Source organism: Lepidochelys kempii, chromosome 2 (assembly GCF_965140265.1).
Source record: "Lepidochelys kempii isolate rLepKem1 chromosome 2, rLepKem1.hap2, whole genome shotgun sequence".
NCBI classification, from domain to species: domain Eukaryota; kingdom Metazoa; phylum Chordata; order Testudines; family Cheloniidae; genus Lepidochelys; species Lepidochelys kempii.
The window spans coordinates 205,812,660-205,839,130 of NC_133257.1; the positions used below are offsets into that span (position 1 = coordinate 205,812,660).

Here is a 26,471-nt window from a genome sequence, read left to right on the forward strand (position 1 = left end):
GTCTCTAACGGAGGGTTGCTACTTAAAACTGGAGAAACCAGTCAACGGTTCTTTATATCTGTTACTCAAAAGAAGCATTTTAGTGCTGCAGAGTGAAAGAAAAATGTACTAAGTAGGTTTTATTTAAACCATCTAGAGTTAAACTTCTTAAACCTTTTTTGCTTTCAGCAAATTAAAAAAATGGCCTGTAGGGGGCACCAGAAGAATTCAGTGAACAGCTGCCACAGAAGTCCAACTGAATATGTACTCATTAATATCATCAGTAGCTGTCCTTAAATGATGTTTCTTCTGTTGGTAGAAGACACTTTATTAAAAGAGATTAGTGTATTTGGCACTTCATAGTGTGTTTCTAGGTTCTTCTGGCCTTCTTGATAAAGAAATGGTAGATTTAGGCACTTTTGAATATTTTTTGCCCTGGGTCCCATTTTCCAAAGAGGCACCTTTGAAGTCAGTGCCACTTAGGCTCCTAGGTTTGTCACTTTTGAAAATGGGGCTTAGACACTTTTGAAAATTTTGTTCTTAATGCTGGAGTTCTGGTGAAATCAAGAAAACTTTTTCAGAAATCCTATTCCTATTAAATTGCGATGGTCTGCTGTAAACCATCATGACCTTATGATACCTTCTGTTTTGAAAGTTTTTGCCTAAAGGGGGAAAAAAATTTAAAACCCTGGTGAAAATAGCTTAAACGTTTCCCTGCAGTACTGTGAGCCCAAATATTCTGCTAGTGTGAATAAAATGAAATCCGCTAGGAAAAGTTAAGTGAAACTAACAATGAGCATTTTTCAGTTCTCATCACCTGCTCCTCTGTGCCATACAATTGACTATTCTTTTCTTATTGTTATCTTATGCTCCCCTTGTCTTGATCTGTTGTCTTACACTTGGATTTTAAGCCCTTTGAGGCAGGGACTGACTTTTTGTTGTGTTTGTACATGGAGGCCCTGATCAATGAATAGAGCCACTAGGTAGGATTGCAGAGCAAATCATGAATAATGATAACTACTCTTAATTCTCTCCCCCCCCCAACTCCATGTTTTTCTGCAACCCACTATGTCCTGGCTACTTATCAAGTCTCCATTTCTTCCACCTGCTCCCAAGATAAGTCCCAATCATTCTTTACTTCTTGAATGGCAGGCTTTGAAACCTGCCTCTTCATGTTCACCATTTCTGAAGCTTGCCCATTGACTGTTGGTAGAGGCTGTCTGGCTCTCCCTAGCAGTAGCTATTTTGGGAGCAAACATCCCCTATAGACAAATCATCCATACAAGAATGAAACATCCGAGAGATCTGTAAGACACTCGGGGTATATCAGTATTGCAAGCTGAGAGGTATGATTCCCAGCCCGGGTAGACAGACTCATGCTAGCTTAGCTGTAGCTAGCCTGCTAAAAATAGCATTGTGGACACTGTGGCATTGATGGTGGCTTGCACTAGCCACCTGAGTCGTGCTTGCCCAACACCTTGGATTTGAGCTCAGGTGGCTAGCCCAAGATGCCACCAGTGCTATTACATCCACACTACTCTATTTTCAATTTGCTAGCATGAGCTGAGTTAGTGCAAGTCTGTCTACATGTATGGGGAATCACATCTTCCCAGCTGCAGCATAGACAGACCCTTAATGATTCGGAAAGGCTAAAACCAATTCTTGTCACTGAGGGTAACAAATAATGTGTATTTCTTTTCACACAGGACAAGTCTACACTACTGCACTGCATAGGTGCAGCTGCACCAATGTGGTGCGTCTGGTGAAGATGAATTATGCTGACGGGAGAGCACTAAGTTACATTGACTTAAGCGGTATTGTAGACCAGCCCCTCATGTAATGGTGTCTATTTCTCTTGTCTCTTCTTTAAACAGGTGCAGCCAGAGAATGCCCCAGTCCTTCTTTGGCTCCAGGGTGGACCAGGAGGAACATCAATGTTCGGGCTTTTTGTTGAACATGGACCATATGTTGTCGACAAGAATCTCAGATGTAAGTGTTGCTTGTGTTCTGTGAATTCTGGAGAGACTTTTTTTTTTCTATTACTTAGGCTTGGTCTACGCCTAAAACTTAAATTGGTATAGCTGTCTGGTCAAGGGTGTGAAAAAACTACAACCCTGACTGACACAGCTATGCTAACAAACCGCCCAGTGTAGATGCAGCTCTGCTAACAGAAGAATGCTTCTGTTAATATAACTATCATCATTTGGGGAGGTGGTGTTCCAACACTGGTGGAACAAACTACTTCTGTTGGTGTATACTGTGTCTACACTAGGGGGCTTTGCCAGCATAGGCTCTGTTGCGTAGACATAGCCTTTGCTTTACACCTTGCAGTGAAGAGTTTTAACATACTTATAGGCATGGAATTATTTTATCTTTTCTGTATGCTGATTGCTGTGCATGTGTGACCCAGAGCAATTTTTAATTTTGTCCTTTTGAGGTAATTTGAAAACTATTCGGTTTATCTTCTGATACTGTTCGTTTTGTACATATTTGGGAATGTATTTCAACACAGAAAGCTAAGTAAAGCTTTAAGAAAGTTTTAAGAATATAATTTTTAAAAACGTATAACTTTCTGGTCATCTTGCTACCAAAATAAGCCTTCTCTTTTCATTCAGCGTGGAAATAACCATTGTTTTGTGAAAAGTGTGGGAAGTAGAACTGAACTTTTTTCTTTCTTTATTTCTTTTTTTTTTTAAAGGAAAGGGCTTAGATTTTAGCATGCAACATAAAGAGTTGCATTGAGCTTAACTCCTAAACATACAAAAGTAATGGGAGTTATGCAATTGTCTGTCTTTGGAAGGATGAGGGTAGAAAATGGTTAAATCTCAAAAATGCTGGTTCAGATAGACCCTGATCAAGCAACATACGTGCATGATCCTGTTGAAGCTAATGGAGCTAAGTGTGTATTTTGCTGGATCAGGGACAGAAAATGCAGAAGACCTGTATGCTTTGGAAATCTGATTGAATCTTACTAGATCAGACTTGTAACATGATTTGACTGTATTAAGAACATCCCTTCTTGAAGTACTTCCTTGATTCTCCCAGATAGGCAGAAGCATATGAAACTGTTTAAAAAAAATTGGTTTACTTTAACTCCCTAAAAATTGGAATGTCCTGCTTTTATTATTAGGCTTTGCCATACAGGAGATTTGCAGCATGGCAGAGTGATATATTTTTGCCTCACAATAGGTTGTCAGAATTTTTTAACATGAACAAAACCATGTATTTTTCTCTAGCCTCATTCTCGGAAACAACTGAACCAGTTTTGTCTGAAACTTTAGACTGATTTTAAAAAAAAAAATCGATCTTTTCTGTCATCAGCCAAGGCAGACACAGGGCATGAAAATTTCATCCAGAATGGTTATTCTGGCAAAGTTATAAGCAACTGAAAACATGGACTTATAATGGGGAAGTGTCAGGCAACCTTAATAATGGGTGGTGCTACCAGCCCCATCTATAATATGGAATGTACTGGCAAAATACAATAGCTTGTTTAGTTTTTTCACAGCCATATTAGTATCAAGTATTATGGCTGTTTCCAACCTGTGCCATTGAAATAGTTATAGGAACATGTTTATCTTTATCTGGGATGGAGATAAATGGTGAGAACTTTGTATTGCTATTTGCTAGTCCTTTTCACAGCATAACTCCTTGATTATATAGCTTAAGTGTTGATGGCTAACAGCAATGCCTTTTCTATTAATAGTGTTTAAACGGAAGTTTCCTTGGACATCTAAATTTTCCATGCTTTACATTGACAATCCAGTAAGTACAAAATATGAAAGTGTGTGTGTTAGGTGTATTGTCTATATTGTAAAGTTAACTATGTATACTTTTAAAATGGTGCCTTGATAATTCTCCTTTCAGGGTCCATTCTTAAACCGTTTTCGTGGTAATCAATTCTTTAGACCTGTAGAAGAAGAGAGACAGAACTACATGTGACAAATGCTAGTTGCATCACTTTGTGTGCAACTGGAAGACTCTCTTCATTCTACAGTGTGACGGGGTGTAGTATAGACTGATTTACAAATTACTAACAATGTGCACTTAAAAGCAATTTTGCTTTTTATAAAAGGATCAAGGATATATTCCACTCTTCTCGTACTTGCCAAGAAGAAAGTTTGGGTTTATTTTGCACCATTGGGTGAGATCACTAACTCAGAAAAGAGCATAGAATGTGCAAAAATAAAGTTTCTTACTTTTTAAATGCCCTAATTAGTTTTAACCTAATTTACAGTTTTTTAATTGAGAGAAACCATATACTTTACAGAATCTTGGTTTGCCACATGGCAAAAAAAGCGTTAAGGAGCTAGAAGCAATTTTGTTCTCAAATCCCATGATTTTTCATTTCATTATCAGGTTGGGACTGGCTTTAGTTTTACTGATGATACGGGATATGCAGTAAACCAAGATGATGTAGGAAGAGATTTATACAGGTAAATTGTGCCACCTTACTCCATTTCTTTCTTTGTGTTCATTCCTGTTCATCTTTATGTCCCCAAAGCTAGCACTGCTGACATCTTGTGGCCAGCTTCTAAAATCATTTTAATGAGCATTTACAGATAAGAATTGTTTTCTTCCTTTTTATTTCAAGGAATTTTTTACATGACATTAGGATCATATGTAGTGGATACACTTATAGTTCATTCTAGTTCTAGAGAGATTCCCAATTTGAGCATATATGGGGAATATTGCTGCATTCAGTAACCTCTCTAGGGCAGGAATGAACTTTAAGTTCACTCAGTGATTTGTTTCAGTAACCAGTATATTTAACAAAACAAAATTTTAAAAAAAGCACTTAAGGAGAAATTAGTGGAGGGGGAGGGATGGGGACTCAAAAAGATGAGGGAAAAATTGCCAGCCTGAGTATGCTTCTGTACCTTGTCCTGATCCCTGTAACGCCTAGATGTGGGAAGTAGGGGCCATAACAGAATTTCTTGAGCTTTATTTGTTCTTCATGTCTTGCTCCATTCCTTTGCGCCCTATAATCTTTATAGCCACTTTTGGTTAAATGTTTCCTTGATTTCTGCTCATGCTCTTTAAAATGGCCTCCCCACCCCCTTCTTCAAATTGCTGGTTTCCAAATGTCTGTCTTAAAACATTCCTCTTGCTAGGCAGCCTCTTGTCCTTGTTGTTCCCAGTCCTTCATCAGTAAACTGTTGCCAGAGGTTCCTCAGCCAATACACATTGCTAAAGAGAGCAAAGTAAATCAAGATTTAGTCTGTGATCTCGCACTGAGAGCTGTAGAGGGGAACCTCAGTGGGGTTCCATGAAATCGTGGGGTTCTGCTTGCATGGGTTTTGGTGCTGGAACAGGGCTGGAGAATCTTAATAATTTATTCAGAATGGGTGGCCTGCCCCTGTAGAGAAGGACCTATTGCTGAGAGGTTTTTGTGTGTTTGTTTTTATGTCCTACATAGAGTAAAAATGTAATCCTACCCTTCCACTGGTCCTTTTGCAGAACAGAATCTTTAGAAGGGTGGAAGACTACACCGAATACCTTGTATTAGGAATAGTTGCTTTACCACAAAATCTGGTGAGGGATGCATGTCTCTCTCTATTCCTAAGCATTAGAATTTGATCCTAGAGGGTGCTGAGCACAGAAGCACACACTTTGCTGTTCCAGGCTGAAGTGCTCTGCTGAGTTGGGCCAGAGTGCGTAGCACCTGGCTTGATGAAGCTGCAGCTTTTTCTTTTCCTCTGAAGCACCAAACCTTTTTGTTTGTGTTACTCCCATAGTAAATATTTTACTTCTTTAACTGGCAGACATCTTTGCTTTAATATGGAATTCAAGAAGTAATTTCATACATTTTGGAACTGTCTTTTGTTGTTAGCTTTTTCTCTAGGACTTTGTTACAAATTCCAGCTGACCTTCTATGTGGCTATTTACTGCAGGCATGAGACACATCTCCTTTTGCATGACATGTATAAAGAGAGGCTAATTCAAAGCGTCCATTGTTTATAGCTATTTTTTAGTTCTTTTAGCTTCAGGCTTTCCAAGCTGAAGAACAGCTAATCAAAGGGTAGTGCAGAAAACTGATTTCAGCTGTCCCTTTATAGGTTTCACATTTTTCATGCATCCCACCCTCTTTCCTGCAATTCAGAGGCGAGGGGAAGGAAGGAAGGTCTAAAATCTTCATCAGAAATTTGGGTCTAGTTACAGGAAATTGAGCAGTAGTGGTCAATTTTTTTAGCCGCCTATGAAACTTCAACCCTCTCATTTTTTATTTATTTATTTGTTGGTGGTGGTTGCCTACTGTGTTAGCAACTTTACTCACTCTTATAATCTTAGTAATGGACCCTTGTACCTTCAAAGTGTTGGGAGCCCAGTTACGATCACAGTGGTGTCTGTAGGTTATTCTGTGGCACCGCTTCAGAGGGAAGACCGCACCCTTCTTAGCTTGGGCATAAGTCAAAGGCAGTTGCAGTTTCCTCTTTCTGCCTTCTTTGAAAGGACTGCTTTGTTTCCTTTGACAGTGCGGTTTATAGCTTCCATGGTTTGTAGACCTAGCTTCATCAGTTGAAACTGTCAAAATGAAGTTCCACTGAGATTGAAGTAAGAAAACTAAAGTTAGTTAAACTTTAATGCATGGGTGGACATTATGCAAACTTCTCTCAAATGATTCAGGAATTTCTAAATATCATGGTGTTTCAAAAACTTTTACTCTCTAAGGGTCAATTTAAAAATGCTATGACCTGTGATCTCTAAATCTGCTGCATTTTCCAGAAACTCTGTGAACACTGGAGCAGAAGATTACTCAGTCCAGAACTATATATTTGACATGCTCATTAAATGAAGAGTAGGTTTAAAAACAAAAAAACCCATAGACCCTAGTGATATGAGTTTTCTAATGGAGAGAGTATTAATCCTAACAAACATATCCTATAAAACTCCATATGGGATTCTGCTGTGTATTTGGAGTAAATCTACTTTAAAATGATGTTGCTTAATTGGGGTGAGGTTAATTTCCATGTAGTCCTGATTTATACTTTTATTTATATTTCAGTGCACTCATCCAGTTTTTCCAGCTATTTCCAGACTATCAGAAAAATGACTTCTATGTTACAGGAGAAGTGAGTTCAGATAACTTTTTATTTTACTTTCAAGAAAACTGTCTATCTTCATAATTATTTGTGAACATGAAGAATAAATCTTCAGTGCCCTTACTCTGACAGCAGAGTACTTAGAGGCCAGTGAGCAGAATGATGGGCGGGGGAAAAGAAAACATTGACTCTTCTCAGGAGAGGAGTGAAGTGGAGCAATCACTTTTTCTCATGTAAAGCTTGTAGTCTTTCTTAGCAGACTATAAGCTTTTTGAAATATACTGTAATTCTTTAGGTATACCAATATCTGTTTCTTACCTTTTATACTGGCATATTTCACTCTTAAATATACACTTTTCACTTTCTGTCCTTACTGCTTCAGGATGATCAAATAGTAACTTTAAAAAGATGTGTATATTTCTCCTTTATGTATATCCAGGGAACAGTAGGCACGTATATCCTTTTCTTAATTTTATATATCCCTTTCCAGACACTGTTCTGAAAAACAGTCTGTTAATGGGATCTTTCTCTTGGAAGTATATGGAAACAAGTCATCAGCTAATTTCCCAAAACATACTGTAGCTAACTTTTGGATGGAAAAGCTTTGGTTTATTGTTTCCATACACACTGCATTCATACTAGTAAGATTAAGGTCCTGCAAGGATCTGATCTTTCTAACTGCAGCGCTTTCCTATGACTTATTTTTGCTTTAACACCATGAAAAATTAATGGCAAACTTTTGCACACCTTCAGTTTCGTAACAGTAGTTTCCCATTTTTGCAGCAGGAACTTTTAATTTCTCCAATGAGACAAATTTCAGTCTTGAATGGAAGCATCTAGTGAACTTTATTTTCAGATGATGCTTTTTGGCAATCTAATCTACAATTTTAAAATGCAGAAAAAACAACTTTGAAAATGACATGGGAGGGGTCCATGTTTAATTTCCCTTAAGGACTTCATAATAGATTTACTCAGTCAACAAATAAAAATATGGCTTTCATAACTTTCAGCCCTGCATACTACACAAGGGAGCTAAAAGCCCTGCTTGCTTTCTTTGGTTTGTGCATAACCAACAGAAACAGTAATTGGTATGTAGCTAACAATTCAGATGCGTGAGCCAGAAAGCTTGAGCATAAGCTCACTCTCTCCTAGATGTCTGAGCTCTACAGTGCCCACTAGAAGTAAATAATAAAAACTTATTTAATCAGAGAGGTGTAGAATGAAGTCCTATCCTGTGTCCCTATGCACTTCAATCTGGCACCATTATGTGCCAGCTGAGTTGTCCAAAGTGCAGTCAGAGAACCAAATATGGCCTCTGGCTTTCTTTGTCCTGTAACTTCAAAATCAGGCAAAAACTGATCATCGGCAGGTTTTGTTGCTGTGGAACTCAAAGGCATTTCTATCAGTCTGTTAACAAAGATGCAAGTCCTGACCAGTATTGTGTGTTTGTTTGATGGCATGAACTCTACAGATCAGGCATGACACCTGATGAGTTGCCAGTGCACCACTCGCTGTGTAAAGTTTATTTGCCCTTAAGCTATGTTAAACCTTATTTATTATTAATAATTTTTATAACTGCCTAAAACTTAAGAAATAGGTCAAGAAATTAAAATATGTCCATGACTAGTTCAGCTCCTAAGAGAGACTGTGTGTGCAGAACAGGTTTTTTTCTTTGGGGTTATAACTATTTTTATCTGTTAAACTAAAAAGTTTGTAGGCTTTTTTTCCTCTCAAAAACCTTTGTCCATTTGATATATGACCCATGAAGATACATGTACCAGAACTTTAATTAGTGCATGCCTCTAAGCTGTATGACTAGGATTGAATAAATGTCTGTCTTCCTAGTCTTTTCCTCCACCCTGACTTTTCGAGCACACCAGATGGCTTTAATGTCACTAAAGAGAGAGAAGTGTCTGATAACACAGGGCTCAAAAGTAAAACCTACTTAAAAAGAGTTCCATCTGCATTTAATTAATCTGCAGGAATCATTATTTTTAAATGTTCTTGTGAATCACTGCCTCTCCATGGCAAAGATTCCCAGAAGCACTGTGCAGTGTAGCTGAAAATGTGAAATATAGTGAAAGCCTACTGCATATCAAAAGAGCACCTGCATACAATTCACAGTGACTGAAATTAAGGGAGGGGAGTGGTTTGCTCTAAGAGAAAGGGCAAGGGTGCTTAGGGCTGTGGCATGCAGCAGGAAAGGGTCTAAACATTTTTTATATTGTTACACATCTTTTCAGTTTTGCAAGTATGTCCTGCCTCAAGGCTCAAACACAAATGAAGCAGGAGTCTCTTAGCCAAAATGGAGACTAAATGTATAAGAAAGGCAAAAGCCTGGCTCGTCTCATCCAGGTTCCAGAATGGAAGAGAACCAACTCTATCATCCTTTCTTCCTTACTTCAGTGAGTTTAGCTCCAGCTATTTCCCAGCAGAGCCTTCCCAATTCTTGCAACCAGAATCCAGCCCCAACTCTTTAGTACGTCTTCGTGTGGTATGTTGATAGGAATACAAGCAGGCTTAGCCTCCTTACTCTGCAAATCGCTATGCTCAGAGCAAGCAACTGGTCTTCCCTGCCAACCTCTGGATGGGGATTGGACTCCTCTATCACAGGGGCCATGTGAGGTCAAATTAATAAATACCTTAGGAAACATTAAGTTGTCACTTAAAAGTAGGAAGAGAATAGACTAATAGTAATGTGGGTCTCTCCCATGCTGAAATTCCTGTAGCCCTCCACTGTTAGGTTGGCAGGCAGAGAGCTCTTATGTGACAGAAGGATAGTGTGTGAGTGTAGATACTAATCAGGATGAGGAGCAAATGTCTTGAATGTCTGGTATCCTAAAAAAATTCATGTGTATGGTTCTTCATGATGTCTATGGCTGAAGGCAGGTAAAATCTCTTGGCTTGGCTGTAGATATTTTGTACAAGAACCATATGTAGGCTTACAGACCATTGAGATTCCAAGTGCAGCCTCACCATCTTCTGTCCAAGCTGCTTATGCTTCTGGAGATCACAATTAAACCCCAGAGGCCTACTGGCACAAGGAATTTCCAGAATACAGAAAAGTCGGAGTGTAGATTCCCTCTCTTGCAGATAACCATCCGTGAATCAACTGGCACTCTGGCTGGGAGATCAGATATGCCTCTGTATTTGGAGACCCTTTCTGAGCTTGTAACTCCTATTGTTTTTCTATTGTTCATTCTTCTGTATTGTAGATGTCATATTTAAATAAAATCACTAGTACTAATGATGACATACCAAGATAATGTTGTGGTGTCATGGTTTGTGATCATCTGCTAGGTATTTGCATTTGGGAGCCCTTTTCTTTTCTAGGACAGGAACTTTCAAACTTGGGTGCCAAATTTAGGCACCAAAATCCACACTTGGGCACCAGTCCACGGCATGATGACTGAGCATATGAAACTCCTGTTGAGCTTCGTAGGGGCTGAGGGTGTTCAATATGTCTGGAAATGCCCCCTTTATTTTTCTATTTGTTGTAGGGTTTTCCAACACCCATCACAATTTCAGTACCTCCCAGGTAAATTAGGTCTGCATGAAGAAGTTCTGTAGGCTGAGTCTTCTGCTCCTCTCCCTTTCCTGACTAAGGAGGCTCTGTGTGGGATATATTTGATTGTAGTTTTACATTGTGCTCAAATATGACTCTAGGTATCTGAACTTGAGTGGCTAAAGATAAAAGTTTTGACCCTAGTCCCTGACAGTGCCTATTTTCTTCAGCAAGAAATCTGGTTACACACTTAATGGCTCTTGACGGGCTTTTGTGAAATGAGTAAGTGGCTGAAGTCCAGTTACTATTAGTCTGACATTGCAAAATGAACTATGGTATTTTGCATTCCTGTTGACCACCTGGATCCATATTCCAAAAGTTGAGTGTACATCTAATACAAGCAATCATCTATCACCTTTGAGGTTCCTAGGTGAGGAATGAGAGATTCAGTACCACCACTGCCTGTATTATACACATGGACTGTCTTTAATGCTGTTACTCTGGCACCTTTATTAACAAGCACTCAATGAACTTTAATACTGTATTGTTCCTCTGTTCCTTCTGACTGGCCTTGATTCTCTTTAATCATAAAGCTTGAGGCATCATGTAAGGAGAATAGTGTTTCAAACTACTTAAACTCGGAATCCTTTCTGAAAGCTGTTTAAGTCTTTATTCAGCCACTTAAGGACTTGACTTTTAAATTAAATAGAATCAGAAAGCTGTCTCTACATATGAGCCTACGACAGATTGCTGTGTTGTATTAAATTTGGTTGTGCTTGCCAAGTTTTGTTAACTATTGTTAGGATCTGATTTTAAAATTCTGTACCAAAGTCCACTTTAATTTCAAAAGGACAAAATTCTGTTTTTATTGTGGATTATTGGCTCTGTGCATTAGATATGAAATAGGTAAAAACAAAGTGGCAAAGTATGTGGTGGGACATAAAAAGGAGTGTCGGCTCCGGGTCAGATTTTCAAAATGAGGCAGTCTGAGCTATCAAATTCTTGTATGAGCAGTTTTTCATGCTTACATTTTTGCACATGCAAATTGAGTAGCTGGATGCCTAAAACTTCATGGAAGTGCAACTTACATGTATACTTCAGTTTTTGCTCATGTAATTTTGAAGTTATAGCCTTTTTGAAAATGGGACTAAATGAATTGTGGAGTGTACCTACAGTATGAGTTACTGGTCTACTTTATAGTCACTGGCATTATAGAAAAAAGCTAAGTGCTGATCTCTGGAGACATCAATTTTGCTTAGAACAGTCATGCCTTAGGTTAAGTTAGTTGCTGGTTGCTGTAATATTTTTTGGCATTTAAGGGAAACTTGCAATTTTATTTTAAAAATATAATACTATAATCTACTTGTAAAAAAATTGCCAATAACTTCTAAAATGCCCATATTCTCATAGTCTTTAAGGTCAGCAGGGACCATCATGATCATCTAGTCTGACCTCCTGTGCATTGCGGGCCGCAGAACCTTTACAGTTTATTTTCACTAAAAGTACTGGTGTTGCCCTTTTCACAGTAACTTCATAAGAGAAAATAAACATATCATGCTTCAATTAGTCTTGCTTAAAAAAGAAGGTAAAAGAAAGGCATGGACTTAAGAGGTTTAGGAATAATGGGATACAAGTTAAAAAGGATCCTGGAAAGCTATTTTCATTCGTGGTGGGGGAGGAATACAGAAAACCAAACTGGGTCTTGTGCTATAACAAGTCAACCTTCAAATGAACCACAGTCAGATGGGTGAGGAGCTCTGTGCTTGTTCCTTCTCTTGTCTGTTTAGGCATGCACAGAGCAGTGTGCTTTTAGGGCTTTTGCAAGCCATGTGCTTGTGAACATGCAGTCATTCACGTACGTGCCTCATTGAAAAGGGGATATTTCAAACAAATCTGTTGGCAACGTAAGTTTAGAGAGATTCTCTATGAGGAAAACACTTAATATTTTCTTGTTTGTTTGGATTGCATGCTCTATAGGGGAGGGACTGTATGTACATGGGGTAGTGGTCTTGATCTCACTTGGGCCCTGTAAATGTTGCTGTAATACAGTAGTAAATAATGTGTGGGCCTAAACCAGACAGTACATTGGCTTGTTTGTTTTTTACTCTTCTCTGAACTGTATTTTTTTTCTGAGGTTCTTTTTGAGGAAAATCTGTTTGCACGTACAAGTGTGTTGGCAGGCTCTTTGGTCTATAGCAAAAAGAAAAGGAGTACTTGTGGCACCTTGGAGACTAACCAATTTATTTGAGCATGAGCTTTATTTTCTATAGCAGTGGTTCTCAACCAGGGGTCTGGGGCTCCCTGGGGGCCATGAGCAGGTTTCAGGGGGGCCATCACGCAGGGCCAGTGTTAGACTTGCTGGGGTCCAGGGCAGAAAGTCAAAACCCCACCGTCTGCAGCTGAAGTCTGAGCAATGGGGCCCCAGGCAATTGCCCAGCTTGCTACCCTCTAACACCGACCCTGGGTTTTATATACAGAAAAACAGTTGTGGCACAGGTGGGCCATGGAGGTTTTTATAGCATGTTGGGGAGGGGGCTTAAAAAGAAAAAGGTTGAGAACCCCTGTTATGTAGATTATAGCTCTGGGAACCATTCACTATTCAGCCAGCAGGAGGGGCACAGTCCATCTGGCTTTTCAGTAAACAAGCACTATGTATTTTAGGGTCCGTCTAGAAGAAGCAATATGGTAGCTATTATGTCTGCTTCATTTAACTTTTAATTGAAGAATTTGAGTGACATTTCATGCCAAATAGTCTGGGCCCAAACTTTGTTGACAGTATGGCTTTTCAGATTATAAAGCTATACATTTCTCTGTCTAAAGTTTCTCTATTTCTAATTACATTTCTCTCTCTGCTCCCCCCACCCATTTCCCTCACTGTCTGTTTGGTCATAAAGGTCTGAGGTGAAATCCTGGCTTTTCTGAAGTCAATGGCAAGACTCCCATTTAGTTAAATAGAGACAAGATTTCACCCTTGGCCTATGCATAAAGTTGAACCTCTTTGACTAAATTGGCTTAAATATAATACTTGTAGTCAAGCTTGCCCTTGCAAGCTAAAGTGATAGAACACAGATTTAACCAGATGTGTGTCCATGCAAGGATTTGCATTGGTGTAATTCACTAGTGCAAGTTTGGGCCCTTAGGCTGTCTGTTTTTTAAAGAATTCCATTATGTAGGTAGGTAATATTTAGAGACCGCTCTTTTGCCTAAAGAAAAGGAGTACTTGTGGCACCTTTGAGACTAACAAAATTATTTGAGCATAAGCTTTTGTGAGCTACAGGTCACTTCATCGACAGCATGGTAACTAACTATATCTAAAGAGCTGTGGCAGAGTAAATCCTCTAGCAATAGTAACTGCTAATGCATGTGTAATTCTGCTCAAAGGACATAGTTTTCGTTATAGTTTTGTTCTCTGCAACTACACTGTCTCTGAAGGGGGCAGATTCCAGTTTGACTTCTTAGCTGGGGAAGCCATTTCTTTGCTAATAACAATTGGCAGGGGCATAATAAATCTGCAGAAATTTGTTTAAAAAAAAAATTACAGGATAGTGTGGGTGAGACCGTGCCTGACACTAGCCTCAAGAAGGCTAGTTTTATTATTCTTTGCACTTCAGGATGGTCTGTTTTCCAGTTTTCATAGGAATAGGTGAATAAATACAGCCTACGACACCGAGGACACTTAAACAAGTGTTTTTCATAAAGTAAAACATGCAGTCTGCTCTCTGTGGAAAAACGAAGATACTCTGTCAGTCCACTTGCCTACCCCATTACTCACCATGTGCTGTCCATTTCATTGAGTTAGCATAAATTTAGATTTCAGTCTTGCTGGATCATTTGACTGCAAAGGGTATAGTACACCCGTCTGGCACCAGACAAATATGTTACCACTGTAATTTATAGTGGTACTAAATAGTCCATATTTTACAATCTACCTGAAACTGTGCTATAGGAACTTACAGTGTTAGGTTTATATGAATAAGTAGACTTCCGACTAATACATTCATAGATCTGAGACACATTCTGTCTCTTCCTTCCTCTGAAGGTACGATGGAATTTAAATTTTTGTGTCTACTTCATGGGTTCTTCTGTTCTTCTCCTTCCCTAGCATTATGGCATTAAATATACTCATACAATCTTATTATAGTTGAAAAGCTGTATTCAAAAGCCTTAAAGGTGGCCAGATTCGAGTTTAGCCTTGCCTCTAGATGCATGTTCCACAGCCAAACTCCTTCAACAGAGAAAATACCTCCTTTGGATCTTGCATGCTTATCCCATTGCTTTGTCAGTTGTTTGTCACAGAGGAGCCTTGCCAGGTCATGGATGAAGACAGAATAGCTGATGTACCTGGGACATGACTTGGTGGTGGGCTTTGGTGATCAGTCTTTGGGAGACAGAATAGGTTGAAGCTGATGGGTGATATGTTTGTCTGAAGGGGAAGGCTACTGCCTTTGCATTGCTTCCAGTTTCAGCCCCAATTTGTGATCAGATTCTTGTCTGAGAGGAAGGAATGAGGCTTCTTAGCAAGCTGAAGGCAAAAGGCTTTTTTTTGTTTTTGTTTTTTGCATCTGATGATGCTAATTATTGTTTAGAGTCCTCACGGTATTCTGAACAGGGGATAGATGCTTTTGATGGAAGGTCTGGGAGAGGGCAGGGGAAAGAGTGATTAGAGTACCAGGAAGTAGTATTAAACATGTATACCTTTCCTAAAGGTATTGTCACTGAGTCCCTACTTGGATTCAACATTTACGATCTCGCAGTTGCTCTGATTGGTGTCTATTTTAATCTAATTATGATTGACAGTATTGGCAATGCTTCTGTGTCAGATGAATCCAGGGGTCAAATTGGGAGGAAAAGAATTGTGGAATTCTTCCAAGCTCCACCTACAAAATAGGCCAGTTCTGACTCTCCAGAATGAGATGCTGCTCACAGTAGATTGTGCACAAAATATGATTGTGCATGCTATGAACTCTACTAGGCTAGCAGCTTGGCTCTCCCTTGATGGGGCTTGAGTATTACCAGTGGTTCTGCTGGAATCCTTGGCCTTGATTCTTGAAAGAGAAAGAAGGTCTCCCAAACATCTCCTGCTTGTGGCACCAAATGAGACATCACTCTCAGTAAATTGTGCAAATCTATGTCCTTGTCTACAGTATGCTGGTAAAATTATACCAGGAAAATCCTGTGGTGTGGTTGTAATTATACTGGGATGAAAATGCTTACACCAGTATAGCTTATGCCATTTCACTGAACTGGCATATATACTGTGATACACCAGTATAACTACCTCCACCCTAAAGCTTTTGCAGGCAGAGCTATGTTGATTTAAGAAAAAAAATCTCACTCCTGATTGATATAGCTGTGCCTGTAAAATGTAAGTGTATATCGAGCCTTAAAACATAAACATCAGTATTAACAATCTTAAATGGCCCTCTGAGTTAACGTCTATGTTAGGCACGTTACCTACCACCCTGTACCAGCCCAGTCCAACTCAAGGATAAACTTGACCAGGGCCAGGCATGAGATCATTAGCCAAACTATTTTAGAGTGGGATTTCTATGGGATTTGGATGTGCATTTTCCATTATAAATAATGGAAACGGGTGATTCCAACCCCTTAGGGTTTGACTATTTCAACCTTAATGTCTTAAATCATTTTTGATAATGAATTTATTTAAACTCTGTGTTCATGAGGAATAAATTAGCCGCATGTCAGTGAGGGGTAGAAAATAAAGAATGGAAAGCTGCAGTAACTCTATGAAAGTGAAATAAAATATTGTTAGTTTGTCTAATGTAGAAATACTCAAGTTGTAATACACAGTAAAGCAATATTATTTCAAACTGAATCACCTACGATTCCATTCTCTCCAGTCTTATGCAGGGAAGTATGTGCCTGCTATTGGCTACTACATCTATACCCATAGTTCCAAAGCCAAAGTTAAGATCAACTTCAAAGGAGTTGCTATTGGTGATGGTTTCTGTGACCCTGAAATGGTAAACTTTACATATTTTTTTCTATTCTTTTTGTACTTAATTAAATGGAGTGCTTTTCTCATATTACAGTCCTATCTAGATAAAAGGTAGTTGTTTCCCAAGTGACTTCCTAATGACTTTAAACCTTTAATATTTGCCAAATGTTTCCAAACATCAAGTTACTAGATCAATTTTTTTTATTAAAATTTTACTCAGTTGAGTTCAGTGACTGATCTAGAATTTTAAAAAGGCGATCTTGGAAAAGTAAAATATGCCTTCCTAACCTATCAGCTTCCTTTCTTGTGTGCCTGTCTGGTAGATGCTGGGTGGCTATGCACAATTCCTGTACCAAATTGGCTTGGTGGATGAGAAGCAGAGGGAGTATGTCCAGCAGCAGACTGACCTGGGAGTAATTTATATCCAGCAGAAGAAGTGGATGAAAGCCTTTGAAGTACGTATCAGAGGCCCCCATGTTGGCCTTTAGCAATTAAAACCATCTGAACTGAGCAAGGGGTCAGAAAGAAGCATAACGAAGATCAGAAGTTTGATGCTGGAGAAGGTGCCCATTATAACATGGCGGGGGGAAGAGGGAGTAGGGAATGAAAAGAAAGGAAAAGGACTGTCCATAGAATTTGTTTTGGCCTCATTTAAAACAGAGGCTTTAGAATATGTTTATACAGTCCTGTCTTTCATTAACTGTTTTTGTTTCTTTAACTAAATGCTTACATGCCCTGAAGGTTTAACTTGCCCATGGAACTTAGAAGAAATGCTGTCTAGAGAGCTGCTGCATATACTTGAACGTGCTATTAAATCTTATATATTCAAAAATAGTGGCCGCATTTCATAGATGCAGTTAATCAGTGTCTGCAAGGAATATTGCTTAGTGGTTCGTGGATGCCCATGTTGCAAGATGTGTTGGCATCTAAGATTACGGAGCGCAGACGTTTTCTCTACACGAAGTACAGACGCCCCCCGACTATACGCAATCGTTCCATTCTGGAAAGCCTTGCATAACTCAAATTTTGCATAAATCAGAAACATATACCCGTACGTTACACAAAAATTTCCGCAACTCGAAAAGCCTGCTTATGGAACTTTCTCCATAAGTGCGAATTTGCATAAATTGGGTCTTGCGTAACCCGGGAAGCATCTGTAACTCATTGGAAGTGCATTATAGTAACTGTTCTGAGTTTATAATCTCTGTTGTGTGTTCTAAATAAGTAACTTTTCTTTTGTATAATTTAAGCATTATAATGGGAGAATATGCATCATATTTATTATGTGGGTATTTTCTGGTTAGACACTTTTAAAATACAGATAACACTTCTCACAATGTTTGCAAAATAGGATGAAAATAAGAAAATTGTTACTTTTTAGGGAAAAGATCTCCCCAGAGGTTGGGTAAGTAGCTTGGCAGTGGATTACTTGTGGGATACTCAGACACTACAGTACTGAGTGCCATATAAGTACCTAAGATTAACAGTTAAGCACTATAATCAAAATTTAGGCATGTAAATAGAAGTGGCTTGACACTTAAAGATGAACACCTGCAGCTCCCTTGATTTCAGTGAGAGGGATTGTTAAGCACTTCTGAAAGTAAACACCCTTCTATTTTAGTGGCTAAATATGGATTTAGGAGCCTAGATTAGGTACCCAGCTGTGGAAGTCTTGCACTATGTAAATACTAGAGGTTAAAATTTTGAATCATCTTTGGTCACAAGGTGCCAATTTCAAACTTGTGACTAGTGGAAACTTGCTGTATCACCATTCAGAATCAGCTAGCTTTGCTCATGAATGAAGAACACTGTGTGGGGAAACTGGCACAATGGCTACTAACAGTGTCCATCATGCCAGAAAAGTGTACCAAATATAAAAGTTTGAACCTGTTTCTCAGCCCCACACAAATAGAATGCTTGAATCATAATATTTATAAGATCCTTTATCTTAGCCTGGAGGATAAGGTTTCTTCAACACCTCAGAGGCCGGTATTTACTCTTCAACCATAGACTCATAGAATATCAGGGTTGGAAGGGACCTCAGGAGGTCATCTAGTCCCACCCCCTGCTCAAAGGAGGACCAATCCCCAATTAAATCATCCCAGCCAGGGCTTTGTCAAGCCTGACCTTAAAAACTTCAAAGGAAGGAGATTCCACCACCTCCTTAGGTAACGCATTCCAGTGTTTCACCACCCTCCTAGTGAAAGTTTTTCCTAATATCCAACCTAAACCTCCCCCACTGCAACTTGAAACCATTACTCCTTGTTCTGTCATCTGCTACCACTGAGAACAGTCTAGAGCCATCCTCTTTGGAACCCCCTTTCAGGTAGTTGAAAGCAGCTATCAAATCCCCTCTCATTCTTCTCTTCGTAGACTAAACATCCCCAGTTCCCTCAGCCTCTCCTCATAAGTCATGTGTTCCAGTCCCCTAATAATTTTTGTTGCCCTCCACTGGACTCTTTCCAATTTTTCCACATCCTTCTTATAGTGTGGGGCCCAAAACTGGACACAGTACTCCAGATGAGGCCTCACCAGTGTCGAATAGAGGGGAACGATCACGTCCCTCGATCTGCTGGCAATGCCCCTACTTATACAGCCCAAAATGCTGGTAGCCTTTTTGGCAACAAGGGCACACTGTTGACTCATATCCAGCTTCTCGTCCACTGTAACCCCTAGGTCCTTTTCTGCAGAACTGCTGCCTAGCCATTTGGTCCCTAGTCTGTAGCGGTGCATTGGATTCTTCCGTCCTAAGTGCAGGACTCTCACTTGTCTTTGTTGAACCTCAGAGTTCTTTTGGCCCAATCCTCCAATTTGTCTAGGTCCATCTGTATCCTATCCCTACCTCCAGCGTATCTACCACTCCCCCCAGTTTAGTGTCATCTGCAAACTTGCTGAGGGTGCAATCCACACCATCCTCCAGATCATTTATGAAGATATTGAACAAAACCGGCCCCAGGACCGACCGTTGGGGCACTCCACTTGATACCAGCTGCAAACTAGACATGGAGCCATTGATCACTACCCATTGAGCCCGACAATCGAGCCAGCTTTCTATCCACCTTATAGTCCATTCATCCAGCCCATACTTCTTTAACTTGCTGGCAAGAATACTGTGGGAGACCAGTGTCAAAAGCTATGCTAAAGTCAAGGAACAACACGTCCACTGCTTTCCCTTCATCCACAGAACCAGTTATCTCATCATAGAAGGGAATTATATTAGTTCGGCATGACTTTCCCTTGGTGAATCCATGCTGACTGTTTCTGATCACTTTCCTCTCCTCTAAGTGCTTCAGAATTGATTCCTTGAGGCCCTGTTCCATGATTTTTCCAGGGACTGAGGTGAGGATGACTGGCCTGTAGTTCCCAGGATCCTCCTCCTTCCCTTTTTTAAAGATGGGCACTACATTAGCCTTTTTCCAGTCGTCCGGGAGTTCCCCCGATCGCCATGAGTTTTCAAAGATAATGGCCAATGGCGCTGCAATCACATCCGCCATCTCCTTTAGCACGCTCGGATGCAACGCATCAAGCCCCATGGACTTGTGCACGTCCAGCTTTTCTAAAAAGTCCCGAACCACTTCTTTCTCCACAGAGGGCTGGTCACCTCCTCCCTATGCTGTGCTGCCCAGTGCAGTAGTCTGGGAGCTGACCTTGTTCATGAAGACAGAGGCTAAAAAAGCACTGAGTACATTAGGTTTTTCCACATCCTCTGTCACTAGGTTGCCTCCATCATTCAGTAAGGGGCCCACACTTTCCTTGACTTTCTTCTTGTTGCTAACATACCTGAAGAAACCCTTCTTGTTACTCTTCACATCTCTTGCTAGCTGCAACTCCAAGTGTGATTTGGCCTTCCTGATTTCACTCCTACATGCCTGAGCAATATTTTTATACTCCTCCCTGGTCATTTGTCTAATCTTCCGCTTCTTGTAAGCTTCTTTTTTGTGTTCAAGATCAGCAAGGATTTCACTGTTAAGCCAAGCTGGTCGCCTGCCATATTTACTATTCTTTCTACATATCGGGATGGTTTGTCCCTATAACCTCAATAAGGATTCTTTAAAATACAGCCAACGAGTAAGCTACCCAAACAGTTCTAATCTGAAACCCTGGCCCAACTGACTTCTGGATTTCTAGGGCTGATGTCAATAGGGCCAGGATTTCACCTCTAGACACTAAAGACCTGGTCCTGTAAAGTTCTGCATACCATCCATTTCCACTGTGGGATAAAGGCTCATGTGTATTTTGTATTCATGCCATAATACAGATGAACTAAATAGGTTGAATAACAGGGTGTCGCAAAAGCTTGTGTATTTGTCATGGGAAAATAAACTTTGAAGTTAGCTTTTGTAACCTTGTAGTAAAAAGTTATTAGGCCATGAAGCTGATTTACACCAGCTGGGTATCTAGCCCATTAATTTTTGTCTCAGTGAAAATGAAGAAACATGCCAGCTCCCAAAGTGAAAGAAGAGGTTTAACCTATCCACTTCAATATGTTTGAAACATTTCTGCATATTCTACTTGCATATTGTATCTGTACAAGAAATACAAGTTACTACAACAGTTACTACAATTGCTTTAAGAGTACCAGTACCTGTTTGTTCAGGGCAGAAGTTTCTCATAAACACATCTCATTAATAGATATTTGAGCCTGTTGCTGCTGGCTGCCATGTTAAGTGACCTTATTTGTGACACTAGTAATTTGGGAGAAATGCGAGATGTTGTAAACTGGGTTTGAGCCTGTCTTTGATTGTTGAAACAAGCTTTAACTTTGATCTTTAAAAATGAGTTAGTATGAAGGACTGGCTGTGGGAATAAAAGTGAAGGACTGAACATTTTGTAATAGATGTAATGATAAATGTGTTTACAGTATATTACTAGAATAAATTACACTTCCACCCAGCTTGAATTTCTGAGGGGGAAAAATACAAAAGTTAAATGACGACAAAGTGGCAGATTTCAAAGAAATGCATTCCTTAAGGATAACTTTCAGTTGGTACAGATTTCAAACCTGTTGTTTTTTTAAAAAAAAAAAAAAAAAAAAAAACCCTCCAAAGTGAAAAATAATTTTGCTTCTACAGTGTATCTTTCATGCAAACAGTAATTCAGCACTTATGGTTAACTCTTGTTTGATAAAATATTAAAATTAATTTTGAATTCAAAGCTTATGACTGTCAGTATGACATGAGTGTATTTTTATAACACAACAGAGGGATGCCAACATGATTTATAAAATAATAGTTCAAATTCATTTCTGTTGGAGTGGGGCACAAGTTCTTGTTCTGCACATGTGACTCTTGACTTCGTTTCTTTACATTTGTGTACATTAATGTTTCCACTTCAGGGAGTCAGTGGTGATGGCTCAGGGTTGGGCAGAGTGGTCTCTGAACTATCATGGGTGTAGCTTCAATAATCTCTCTTAGAAGCATATGTAGTTGCCTTTATTACATGTTGAACTATTTAACGCTTCAGTATATGCTTCTAAGACAGAAAAATAGCTTTACTTTGCATAAGGATGCATGTTGAAGAGGCTAAACCTTTTATAAAAAGGATCAAGCTAAGTATTAAAGGTCTTTCTATGGATTTTTAATGGGACTTAGAACAAGCCCCAAGAATAATCTGGTAAGGATCCAGATTGCAAAATTCCCAGCGTTCTAATTTCCTTTTTCTAGCTAATGGGACTAAACTGGTTTCTAGGCAAAAGATCTTATTTTATTCCAAGTTCTTGTCATATCTTTTTAATTGTTGGTAATATCACAGAGTTGTTAATAAAGCTCCTTAAGCTTCAAAACCTAAAGACCCTTTCCAGTCAACCCACCATCCCACCCACCATTGAGTGACTAGATGGGCAACAGACTCAACCTGTTGAACCAAGGTAAGGGGCAAATTCTGGATTAGAAGGCCTCTTTGAGAACGCTCTGACAGTGGGCACATAAATCAGGGGTAATTGGTCTGAAGATTCCAGCCGCTTAAAGTGATAAAGCCATAAAGAGCTTAATATTTCAAAGAAACACCTTGAATTGTACCCAGAAACCATCTGGAAGCCAGTGCAGTCTGTGAAGGATAAATGCATGACGCTAAATGAGAAGGCAGAATGCATCTGTCCTAGATTGAGATTTTTGAGTGGTTTTCAGGTGTAACCCATATTCCAATCTGAAATAATCAGATAGCAAACTAGAAGTAAAACTCCAGTTTAGAAGCCATAAATAAATATACAAGTAATCATAAATATAGACAGGCAAGCCCATATACTGCATAAATAGCAGTGAATTCTTTTTCATAATGAAATGGATAACCTTTGGACTTTGCAATACACATAGACGAAAGTGTAGACTGTAAAGATATTTACATTATTTAGAGGCAAATTTAGGTTCATGAACTCTCAAGTTTCCTCCCCCACTCTGAACTCTAGGGTACAGATGTGGGGGCCTGCATGAAAACCTCCTAAGCTTAATTTTACCAGCTTCGGTTAAAACTTCCCCAAGGTACAAATTAATTTTACCCTTTGGCCTTGGAATTTCCACTGCCACCACCAAACTTTAACTGGGCTTACTGGGAAACGTAGTTTGGACACGTCTTTCCCCCAAAATCCTCCCAACCCTTGCACCCCACTTCCTGGGGAAGGTTTGGTAAAAATCCTCACCAATTTGCATAGGTGACCACAGACCCAAACGCTTGGATCTTAGAACAATGAAAAAGCATTCGGTTTTCTTACAAGAAGACTTTTAAAGGAATCACCTCTGTAAAATCAGGATGGTAAATACCTTACAGGGTAATTAGATTCAAAACATAGAGAATCCCTCTAAGCAAAACCTTAAGTTACAAAAAAGACACATAAACAGGAATAGTCATTCTATTCAGCACAGTTCTTTTCTCAGCCATTTAAAGAAATCACAATCTAACACATACCTAGCAAGATTACTTACAAAAAGTTCTAAGACTCCATTCCTGTTCTATCCCCCGCAAAAGCAGCATACAGACAGACATAGACCCTTTGTTTCTCTCCCTCCTCCCAGCTTTTGAAAGTATCTTGTCTCCTCATTGGTCATTTTGGTCAGGTGCCAGCGAGGTTCCCTTTAGCTTCTTAACCCTTTACAGGTGAGAGGATTTTTCCCCAGGAGGGATTTTAAAGGGGTTTACCCTTCCCTTTATATTTATGACATGAACCATGAAAGTATATTCCTGAAATTGACTGGAAAAGATTCTGTTCTCTTATAATTGTGGCTTTAGCTTTGGAAACTTAAATAGCTTTCTAATATTAATGCATGGAATGAAATTCATATTTAAACTCCAGTAAGAACATGACATAAAGAGCAAGTTTAATTGAGAAGCAGTTTTGATTGTATGTTTTGTATTTTAAATACATATGTTTATCTTGGTTTCTCCCTCCAGGTATTTGATACTCTTTTGAATGGTGATGAAACAAATTCTTCCTACATTCAGAATGTTACAGGATGTAGCAACTACTTTAACTTTTTGCAGTGCCAGGTAAACTTACTATTGCAATAACCAAAAGCCCCAAAACAAAAGAAATTTACTGTCTAACATAAGCAAATGTCTTATTCTGTATGTCAGGGTTAGGAAATTGCCTGAATGTAGTAAAGGTGTGTGTATAAATGTAATTTTAGTGCCAGTCTACCCACACACCTAAGCACATGCTTAGCTCAAAGTATGAGTTTTCCCACTGACTTCAAAGAAAATATTCACATGCTTAAAGTTAAGCACTTAAATACTTTAGCTGATCAAGGCCTTACTCAGCTTAAACACTTGGTCTTTAAGCCATCTTTTGTAGAATGCACTTTGCAATGTTAGAGAGCTGCTATGTATTTCACAAATTCAAGCCCGATCATGTTTGGTAATAGAATGATCTCTGATGGGAGTTGAATTCCTTTCCATATACAGCAGAAATAGAACAGTATGGCATCTAAAATATCTGGTAATAAGTCAGTTTAGACATCCCCCTCCATTTTCTCTTTAGGCTCAAGAAGAGCTGGGGGGAGGAGGGACCTTCCCCTTTATTGTAGCTTATTTTAGAGTATCAGTGGACTCACTGGCTAATGTCTTGAATAAACAAGAGTTGGCAGGGGTCAGGGGTTTTGATCTTTATGTATGTGGTCACACTGCTGAAAATTGTGTTTTGTTTAATGCAGCTTTCTTGTAACAGGAGCCTGCTGACCAGGAATATTTTGGAGCGTTTTTATCACTCTCAGAAGTGAGGAAAGCTATCCATGTGGGAAATCTTACCTTCCATGATGGGTCTGCAGTTGAGAAGCATTTGCTTGAAGATGTGATGAAGACAATAAAGCCATGGTTAGCTGTAATTATGGATAATTACAGGGTAAGAAAGTAATGGCTTCTAACTTCCTACTCTGGGGGTATATCTTCACTACAGAATTAACCCAGGCTCTTATCCCTAACCTGCTCCGGTGTGTGCACACAAACCTCGGACCGGAGTATGGTGCTTTCAACCCAGGCTAACAGGCCCATCCTGGGGTCTAAGCTAAAGCTCAAGTGTTGTTATCACGTCAGGCGGTAAGCCACCCACTTTTCAGGCAGAATGTAGTCTATCTAGTGCTGGTAGCCCGTCGGAACCATCGGTGGAAGAAATCAAAAATAGCTTGGTATCAGGAATGAATAGATGAAAGTTGTAGCAGTAAATTTTTGGTAAACAAGATTGTGTCTTGGTAGGTGTTCACCAACTATCTGAGCTCTGACATGGCTGAATTGTCATAAAGTGAGCAATAATGCACTTAGAAATACAGTTGGGCGTTAACACATCATAATTTATTGTGGGGAATATGTGAAGAAACAAGAATGCCATGTGGTACTTGTAGTGATGGGAATAGGGCCAACTGGTCTTTAATAGAGCATAATAACATATAGATTAAGAGCTACTTACCTGGTGTTTTCCCACTGGACACTTGGAATTGTATCAAGAATGCACACAACCATTATTTGTAGCACCCACTCTGTTCTTAGTTAAACTATTATCATTTTTCTTTTGACAATGTGGCATTAATAACTAATAATCTGATTTGAAAAAAAACATTAAAATCAAGCTTTTAATGCTCGGTTTAGCCTATTGAAAAGTTGAGGGCCCAGATCATCCATTATGGCTGAGAAGAATGGCCCAGTGCAGTTTGGGAGAGGTCAGGGTGAAAATATGGCCTTTATGTTCCTCAGTCCTATGCGAGTCCTGTACTGAGTTCAGTCCTCTGGCCTAATGTATCGGATTTAAAGGCTGCTCTGAAGTTGCACTGGCTGCCAGCAGCCCCAAGGGTGCAATATGGCAGCCAGGGATCAGCATTGCACAGGCAAGCTCGGGTCACATTTGCGATGTTGGGAGCAAAACCTCTTCATGACATCCCAGGATCTGGGCCAAGATTCTTAAATGTAACTGTGATGCCAAGGGATGTGAGCTCGGAAGACCGTGCAGATTTCTTGTTTTGAAACTACAATAGTCATTTTACTCAACTCAGTAGTCTGAGGTAAGAAGCACTTTTACAAAACTTGTGAGTTTATTTCAGTTTTTAAATCTCTCCTCTTCTGAAAGTTTGTCATGTCTAATTTATTTTGCTCATCTGTGGCTCTGTTTTTTGCTATATATCTCTTGAGAGCTTAGCACGGTATTCAAGGTATACAATTGATTATATAATTTCAATACTCATTCTTTATATAATATGTACCTTATTTACCAGTTTGACAATTGCTGTCCATTTAGCAGATATTTTCATTGAGTTGTCCACAGTGACACCCAACAGGTGTTAGTGGTTACAACTAATTTAGAACCTAGCACAATATGCTTTATTTTCCGTTTGTCAAAACTGAATTTCATCTGTTGTTAATTCTGCCTGGTTATCTAGTTGTGTGGGTGCTCTCTGAAGTTCCTCAATTTTCTCCAGTCTCAACTAAGTAATAATTTTGTATCTTTGGAAAAACGTTGCCACCTCACTCTTCAGCCCTCTTCTGGAACACTAATGCGTATATTCAGCAC

General features: G+C 39.4%; 1 protein-coding gene across 5 annotated transcripts in view; it reads left to right on the top strand.

The window, feature by feature from the left end:
- CPVL (carboxypeptidase vitellogenic like) overlaps positions 1 to 26,471 on the top strand; it is a 97,548-nt gene that overhangs the window by 22,266 nt on the left and 48,811 nt on the right. For all 5 annotated transcript variants that reach the window (XM_073333608.1, XM_073333606.1, XM_073333607.1 and 2 more), the window contains exons 5-12: positions 1,854 to 1,968; positions 3,686 to 3,744; positions 4,339 to 4,415; positions 6,986 to 7,052; positions 16,389 to 16,511; positions 16,810 to 16,941; positions 23,870 to 23,965; positions 24,642 to 24,815. In XM_073333608.1, coding sequence (XP_073189709.1) covers positions 1,854 to 1,968; positions 3,686 to 3,744; positions 4,339 to 4,415; positions 6,986 to 7,052; positions 16,389 to 16,511; positions 16,810 to 16,941; positions 23,870 to 23,965; positions 24,642 to 24,815 — 843 coding nt within the window. The remainder of the gene's footprint in view (positions 1 to 1,853; positions 1,969 to 3,685; positions 3,745 to 4,338; positions 4,416 to 6,985; positions 7,053 to 16,388; positions 16,512 to 16,809; positions 16,942 to 23,869; positions 23,966 to 24,641; positions 24,816 to 26,471) is intronic.